The sequence below is a fragment of the Mytilus galloprovincialis genome, chromosome 9 (genome assembly GCF_965363235.1).
Source record: "Mytilus galloprovincialis chromosome 9, xbMytGall1.hap1.1, whole genome shotgun sequence".
Classification (NCBI taxonomy): domain Eukaryota; kingdom Metazoa; phylum Mollusca; class Bivalvia; order Mytilida; family Mytilidae; genus Mytilus; species Mytilus galloprovincialis.
In genome coordinates, this window is record NC_134846.1 from 53614380 (window position 1) to 53623765 (window position 9386).

A 9386-nucleotide genomic window follows, 5' to 3' on the forward strand; every position below is an offset into this window, starting at 1 on the left:
AATATCTATCCCGTTTTTTCCACTCTTTTATTTCAATTAGTGTCATTTTATACATAAAGACTGCATGTTAAACTCAAAATTAAAAAAAAAATAAATGTTTCTTTTATTTATTTACAGCAAAACAGCATTATTAGAAGGTTTAGAAATAGACCAATATATTTGGGGTATTCTGACAAATCTTCAGACGACAGAGTTTGAGGAGGTTACTATAGATCCCCTGGCAGCATGGAAACCTGTACAACATAAAACTATCAAAGAAGAGGAAGCTGGTAGGTTATAATATTGTTTACATCAGCACCCAAAAATGACATTTTACGAAATATGTTTTGAAATGTTCGAGGGGCTGCAGCAATTATATATGATGTTAAAAAAAAATTGTTAACTAATTTCATTCTTTATGAAACTGTCATCAGTTAGAGGTTTAGCTAGCTATAAAACCAGGTTAATCCAATATTTTCTACATAAAGAAATATCTGTACCAAGGCAGGAATATGACAGTTGTTTTCCATTTGTTTGGTGTGTTTGAGCTTTTGATTTTGCCATTAAGAAGGAACTTTCCATTTTGAATTTTCCATGAAGTTCTGTTTTTTTTTTTGTAATTTTACATTTTTTCAACTGTTAGTTTACCAGAAAGCACCTGAAACAATTTAAGAAGAACCTAAAAGGAAAGATAATAATTCAGCACATAGCCTTGTTAAACAGGTTGTAGGAATGAATGTATGGGTAATTGAAGTAGACAATCATGCAATCCTCACATTTAAATTGTGGAAAATTTAATTATTTCGTGACATTTAAACTTTGGAAAATTTAATTATTTCGTGAAGATAAATATCATAACCAATGGGGTATTGTGACAGAACATATTTATGAATTATTAAGACAAAATATAGTTCTACAGTGTATTCTTTATTCACAGAATCCTGTAGCAGTCGATGGATAAAAGCTATGTCTCCGTCAAGTATGCAGTTACCCACCATGAATTCATGGGACGTGGGTCGAGGACCTTCACCATTTACTGGTAACATGCCACCTTCATCACAGAATATGCAGGGTAGGTTTATTTACTACATCAATGCTTTAATGTAACAAAATATCTTTATTATTGAATAGGTTGACTGTAAAAATAACTGGAATCTTACAGGATAACATTATTAAGATATCCGTTAGGGAAAAAACAGGATAACTTGACTTTTAAGTTCTCAAAGTTGGTTATTTTGATAATAGAATGAAAATTTTTTTTACCATTCGGCAAAAAATCTGACTTTTATATTTCTTACAATTCAAAATCAACTAGTTATTTTCAATTTTGTTTTAAATCAACAATACAATAACACGGAAAATTAATATTAGATTTATATTGTAGGTCCACCTTATTCAAACATGCACAGCAATGATGTCATGCCAAATGGAGGCCCATCACCTATGAGCTATCAGCACCCGGCTACCCCCGGGGATTATAACAATCCTCTTTCACATATGTCACCTCCCACGAGTGTGGAAGCCATGAATAGCATGAACAATGTAAATATTAAACCTGAACTTCATTCGTCAGTAGACATTCAAAATCATATGAATCATTATTTACCGACAGTGAGTGACACGACGCCATTGCGACATCCTGATTCAAGCAATATAAACAATTGTGGAACTCCATCCAGCCAATCACAGAACCAAATTAATGGCAGCCAACTTAACCATGGTACACCAAATGGAATTCAGTCGAACAATTCAGGGGCAGATAATAATACTATAGGAGATTTGAGCTTTGACCCATCAAGTGTGATAGATGGTGAAGGTCAAACTCCGACATTAGATGTAAGTATTGGTAATTTAAATATTTATGATACATTCCTAACCTTTATTTAGTAGATTGCAATATTTTAATGAGTAAGACATTCTTCAAGAAATATATAGACCATAGAAACAAAAATAAACCAGAAAAAAACATGGGAAAAAATATAGATGAATAGAAAAAAAAGTTGAAAGATATTGGGATCTGTTTTCAAGAAACAATATTCTCACAAAACATGCAAAGTAAAGATAACTATAAAAAGAAACATCATATACAAAGTTGTTTTTAAAGATCATTATTGCTTATACAGCTACACATACATGTAAGACCAAGACTGCTCCTATGATTGATTTTGAATATAAACAAGAAACAATTTACATGTATTTGATTCCATATTTATTACACTTTGCAAACCATAAAACTTGAAATGGGATTTGATAGTTTTATGCATTTGCAGTAAAGTAAGGTTGCAATTCATCTTCACATCAGATCAATAAAAAATCAGTGCATTGCTACACATATATTTTAGTATGTAGATTGTCTGTTTTCAGTTCATTTATTACTATTTTGCTTCTTTGTTTTTGACACAGACAATTAAAAAAAAACCATTGATTTGGATTTCTTTTACGAAAGACAATACTTTCAAGGTTACAACAAAGTCGGATATATAACACTGTTCATATAGAAATATTACATAACATTTGCATTGAATGAATAAATTATCTTATATGATCTTTATTGATTGAAACTGAGAAGGACAGAAGTCAGTTTCATCCTACAGATTATTATATAATGATAGATTAATTTAGTTAAAGTAATTTTTCACATTCTGATTTCTTCCAGCATTGGGCATTGGGAAGTTATTTGTTTAATTTAATTAGATAGTTTCTGCTCCTGTATTATGTTTGATCAATACACATTTTGTGATTTACTGCTATCTTAAACAAAAGTTAAAGTTCTTATTTTTATTGAAGAAAAAAAAAAAATTACTTATGATTAAAAAATTAGATGTACTTATGATTCTAAAAATAGATTTAATAATGTTACTTTCTCTTTCAGCTTGATTTGAACTTAACAGATCCTATGGAGTTGTTGTCATATTTAGGGCCTTCGGAAAATTCTAATAATAACTCAGGTTCAGTCTCGTCGGGAAACACAGGGAACAATCAAAACACTAATACGACGTCGAGTAACAATGACGATTTACTGGCCTTGTTTGAATGATCAGTTGAGTGATAACGGACACACACACAGCATAGGGCCAGTAAATTGGAGACGAATTTGTTTCCTGTAAACAGTGCTATTGTTTTTTCATTACTACTGCAAATGGTGGAGGACCATGAATGTTGATTCGTGTTTAAATCCGCCAGTGTAAATTCATAATCGTAGAAGTGGTTGTTGAAACAGGAGGGTAATAAGATGCAAAATTTGTGGACAGTGATAGCCGTTGAGGTCAATATCAACAAGTTTTAGCATTCAGTTTACTGAGGAGTATCATGTGATCAGCATTGTCATGCAAACAAAAAAACAATATGGTTGACAGATCTGCAAGAACAATGATCAATTTCATCGAAACTCATTCATTTATTTATTTTATCATTGTATCTCAATTTGACTTGCCCAAAGAAAACAGTACAGAACATTCATGTGAACAAAATCTTCGTGCAAAAATGAAGGATAGTGACCTTTGACCTATTTACAATGATCATGTGACTTTATACAAGATGTGATATGTTTTATTATCAGTAAAATATGCTGGTCTTGACCAAGACATTATACTTTAAAAAAGGCAGCATTATCAATATCATGTGAAAATCAAGACACATTGTGCTTAATGATGACGATGACAATGTTGTCATTGGGGGAAAATCCTATTTGTGGTTGTTATTAATGGACTGCAATACATTATAATTGTCAATGCTGTTGCAAAATAAGGAGCATTTTGTTAGAATCATATCTCTGTGCAAAAATCATTAACTCAAAATTGCAATAATTTGAACAATTTCAATCTTCTTGCTCTTAATTTCTGAAGTACAGGCCAACATTTTATGGTCTAAATCTATTGAATGGTTAGAGCTCTCGTCTTATGTCTTGATTTTTTTTTTTATTAAATTTTTTGAATAAATTCAAAACTAGATAATTATTAAATACTAGTTAATTTATATAAGACATTGAAAGCTGTTCAAGTTAATAGTTTTTTGAAAAGTGTATAAAAGACATTAAACTTTTTTAAACATATAAAAAAAAAAATTTAAAAATGAGCATACCATTGAATCTTTGCAGTAGCAGATAATATTAAAAGAGGAAATGAATGTCCTGAAAAATTCTATTAAAATAAAAGGAAGGATCCATTTTAGAACAAATCTTTTGATTTATTTTTGATCTGCACATTAACACTTCTGTAATAAAAAAATTAAAGTGCAATATAAGATGCCTTACTTAATGTGATCAACAGATTTGTATTTATTTTCATAGTTCTTTGTAGAAGTTCTTTAATAATTTTTTTAATGTAGACAGTCATATCTTTATTTTACATGCAATCTATTTTTAGCAATTTATAATAAAACTGTTAGAAGTCTTCACAAAATTAGTAACCGAATAAACATCACTGAATAGTGATGTTACTAAAATTAGGTTCAGACTTCGAATAAAAAATTAGGAGGGATATATATCTTAGAAAGGGCAATATATGACTGTCTATACCAAATATTTTTAATAAATTGTTAAGAGACAACATGTACTTTTTTGCAAACTTAACTGATTATTTTTTTAATCATTTGTGCAATTATTCAGAATTCATCTTTGGCAATTCATTTGTAATCAATATTTACCATGACAATTCAAAATATTTTTAATTTTTTTTATGAATTAAATTTATGAAAACTTGTTATCTTGTTGTTTTTAAACCCAAAACATTGAATTATTTTTATGAAATCACCATTACAAATCAGTTTCATTTCACACCTTGTTGACATCTTTTTAAAAGATCTTGTATGAATTATTTTGTCTCACGCAAGGCGTTAATTATTATTTATAATGTGAAAGACATTTTTTTAACTGTTTACTGTGGTTTTAAGAAGATAATGTATGGAGACGAGTTTGCCAATTTTTTGTTAATGTTGTACTGTTGACTATAAGCATTAATTTACATTTTTTGCCAGTGTTTATATATAACCAGATTTATCATATACCAGTGTATTATATATGTAAATTATTTAAGATGTGAACGCATCATCTGTACAGAAATTTTTGAAAATGAAATTTAAGGTAACCATGGCGTCTGTTTTTTTGTGCCGAAGCCAAGTTCATATAACAAAAAAGTAGATTAGTTTTAAAACATTTCTCTGTATATATTGACTTTTTATAAGTAGAAACATTGATTTGTAGTCATAAACAAATATATAAACTATTTTTTGTGAAGATTTATTTATGCTTCATGTCTTCTCATTGGCAGTCAGTTGTAGAGTCACTTATGCCGGTTGGTTTGCAACAGTTTTGCTTATTGCCAAAATCAGTCTTATTATGTTAGATAAAATATAATTGTTGATACAGAAGAGTTTCGATCAATATTTTTATTTATTTTTTAAATGATAGTAAAAATTATGCATTAATTTTAAACTTAGGAAAAAATCTCAATCTTTTTAGTTTATTACTCTTGCAAATTTAATGACACTTTTACTCTGATTTTTTCTTTGTTTTTTAAAGGGAAAATCAAAAGAAAAAGGGTAGCAAGTAGTTTTGTTTTGGCAGCAAGGAAAATATATGTTGCAGTTCATATGAAAGAGATTTGCATTTGAAGAAAAATGAAATAATTAGCACCCCCTTTTTTCAGCATTCTGTTTATACAGCTGTAGTTACCTGGGTTAAATATCTAAAATCTGTCTATGCAATGTGCTATGTTAAACTTAATCACGTTTTTGTTTGATCAGGGAATAATTATAAAGCACATTATTTTATCTGTCAGCTATGCATATTCTCAGGATTAGCATACATCCAGTTTTCTGATATCAACTGCAGATCTCTTTCAGCTGAGTATTTGTTTCCATCTGTTACTTCTAAATGTGACAAAGAGTTAATGTGACAAAGAGTTAACTTTTCTACCTGCCCCAAAAATTCTGGTTGTGTTGTCAATTTATGACAAAAAATGCATTTCATATATTTCAGAAATTTATATATTCAAAAAATAAATTCATGGCAGCCTGGAAAGTATTCACTTGGCAAAAAATTCGTAGCATTCAGTTGTTGTAGGTTGCAATAGGTTATCTCCCCTCAGTTGTATAAGCTCCCCTTGTTAATGTAAAATAATCAATTCTGCAATAGAAAAAAAAAATAAGCCAATTAATGCAATAGTTTGTCATAATATCTTGGCAATATTATAAATTCATATTCCCTAAACCAAAGAAGATTAAAAGGATGGAAAAAATCAGTTCTTTTATTTGTAAACAAAGAAAGTGCTCATAATCATTTTAATAAAACCATAAAGAGTGGTATATGTGTTATTGAATGCTCTAGTTTTAATTTTATATAAAATGTTACTTAAAAAGAAAGTTGATTTATTTTTGTTTATTACGTTAATGACTTGCAAGATGAAGTTCTTGAAGGGACCATTATCAATACAGTTTATCAAATACACTTCTTTCAGTGAGAACAAGACGATTCTAAATGTTGCAATTTGAACAAATCATTTCTATAACAAAAAATATTGTTCTCACATGACGTATTATAATTTGTACATGACATTACTAGACATGAAATATTCATTTTAATCGCCAAATACAGTTCTCTAAAATGATACTATGAACAAAATTATTTCAAATATTATACAATGCATTGAAAGGAACTGAATTTTTTTAACAAATGCAACATTTAGAATTTATCTTGTTTGCCTAGGACACATAATACTAAAGACAATAAATATGTTCGGATGCAGTCAGTGTTTTTAAAATGGCTATTTTTCTGTGAGAAAGTGCAATCACATGTTAGATGTCACCTGCAACTTATGTACTTTAGTCCCTTACATGTGATCATTATTTATCTAATAAAAAAGGAATTATTACAAATCATTGAAGTTTTTAATGTGTTATGTTTGATGCCATAATCCATCAATACCACATGTTTATCTTGTACCGTGAAATTACGTGACATAATGCAGGGGTACAACATATACATCGTATCTTATGTGTCAAGTGTTGAAAACGGAAAGGACACCTTATAAATTTGTTTTGTTAAAAGTGCTTTGTGGATTTACCTTTATCATGAACACTCTTACATAAAAAATTGAAAGCAAAGGATGCATAAATGTGCAAAAAAGTAAAATACAAAAGTCCAAGGAGATCTTTTAATCAGAAATTTCATTATCAAATAGCAAAATCAAAAGCTCAAATACATTAAACAACTGTCATATTCCTGATTTGGTACAGACATTTTATAATGTAGAAAATGGTGGATCAAACCAGGTTTATAGCTAAAATAAACTTCAACTTGTATGTGACAGTCACATAAAATTTCTTTATATTGACAATGTGTGAACAAAACAAATGGACATAAGAAGAAAATAATAGGGAAAAGCAGGTTACTTAATGAATGGCTATTATTTATTTTGAATTTATTGAACCATAAAACTAATTTTTGACTCTTCACATTGAATAATCCGCAAAGCGGATTATGTAAAATGTGAAGAGTCAAAAATTAATTTTATGGGTCAATAAATTCAAAATAAATTATTGCCATTCATTATAAATAAATTTCTATCAAAAATAAGGCTCAAAGAACTTTTTATATTATTTATATTAACAATAACAACGTACACACATACACACATGTTGGCGTATGAATACACAACGTCAGAGTGGGCATGTCGCCATAAAAATTGACAACATTGAAAATAAAACTAATACTATTAACCAATCAGAAGACAGTAAATACACCAAATTTATTTATATTGTGTTATATCTCAACCAGTATAAAAAGAAAAAAAATATCTCAAAACGAGAAACAAAATGGCATATAGACAAAGCATATAAGCAAAAATGATAGACAAGAATATAAAAAATGACCATAGCATAACTACATATTGGCTGGATGCAGAAGTAACGAGCCAAATTGATACTTTCTAAAATGGACTCAACATGAATGGTTAAAATATACAAAGACAAATAAAAATAACACTTCAACAAGTAGTTGAGATGATAAACATTTTCAATACCTAGAGTTTATATACTAGTCAACAAAAAAAACGATACAAGACTTTTTTCCAAATTAAAGATAAAGTTTTCCATTCATTGGACCAATATTGAAGGAAGTAATACTTAATCATTATGGAAATATAAATCCGTTTAAAAACAATATTTTTTTGCTTTTGTGACATTTTTTTGCGATTTTTTTTTTTTTACAAAATTTACATAAAACGACAATTTTAAAAACAGAAGTTCCAACTAATAATGCCAACCTCTCATTTAAAGGTAAAGACAGTGTTTGCCATCAATTTGTTTTTAAAAATCATACAGTTTCTTCGTTTATTAGTTAAGCAAAGTTCGGCCCCACGAGAAATCGTTAAAATGTATACATATCAACTGATTTACCATAGACAGTATGTGTAAAGTGATATTCAAAAAGCAGTAACAATCTTAAAACTAATCCAAAAGGTTCCAAATTTACTGTGTGTTGTTTTCATATCTAAAGCATTGATTTGAGACGAAAATAAAAAAATTTTTTTTTGCAATTTTTGAGATTTCAAAAAACACTTTTTTTCCCAAAAATTTAAAAAAAACAATATTTCAACCCATTAGTTACAACATGAACATAACTTGATTAGCATATTGAATATTTCTAAACAAATTTGAAATTTTATTTAGTACTTAGAAAATTATGTGTCGATTTTTTATTCAACTTTCCGCAAAACTAATTTACACCCTATGATCGTTTACACGGAATTTAGATACTTTCTGAAAAGTTTTGATTTTCATTATCACATGTGCATACATTGCAAATGAAAGCTTTTTTAAATAGTGTATATCATTTTGTTTTATAAGTAACACTTTTTGATAAATTTTATTTCAAAGTCGTGTATCGTTTCTTTTGTTGACTAGTATACTTCAAGACCATCATATATTATTTGATGTATGATGCATTGATGCAGCATACATATCATCTTTAATATGGGAAGGCTGCATAATGCATATGCACCTCACATATATATCTCCATGTCAGCTAACACATCAGACAGAAAATAGGTCCACAGACGGGACTGCTTATACCAGATTAGAGTTTAGGTGGATGAGCAGAACAATAACCGAAATGATACTCCGTAGCAGATTTGGAAAAAAATGTCCTTCCTTTTTTGTAACATTTTATTAACTTCTTGATAAAGATTGTAGACATTGACAACTGATTTGATACCCAAAAGTATGTTCTAAGGACAATCATATAAGAGAAATTCTGAGCATTCACTAGTTTGTTTTAGGTTCCTGTTAAATAACACCCACAATGAAGAACTGCATCTTCATTCACTCTAGTTGATTACAAATTTACATAAGTATGCTTATAAAACACATTATATTGCTATGTCATTCGACTGCTTTACAAAACCTCTTTC

The 9386-nt window shown here is 28.9% G+C and overlaps 1 protein-coding gene across 7 annotated transcripts in view; it reads left to right on the forward strand.

Annotated features, from left to right (window-relative positions):
• LOC143045290 (zinc finger MIZ domain-containing protein 1-like) overlaps positions 1-6855 on the forward strand; it is a 220115-nt gene extending 213260 nt beyond the window's left edge. For all 7 annotated transcript variants that reach the window (XM_076217676.1, XM_076217675.1, XM_076217680.1 and 4 more), the window contains 4 exons: positions 118-269; positions 917-1051; positions 1364-1815; positions 2852-6855. In XM_076217676.1, coding sequence (XP_076073791.1) covers positions 118-269; positions 917-1051; positions 1364-1815; positions 2852-3016 — 904 coding nt within the window. In that variant the 3' untranslated portion in view covers positions 3017-6855. The remainder of the gene's footprint in view (positions 1-117; positions 270-916; positions 1052-1363; positions 1816-2851) is intronic.
• Positions 6856-9386: the final 2531 nt, after the last annotated feature.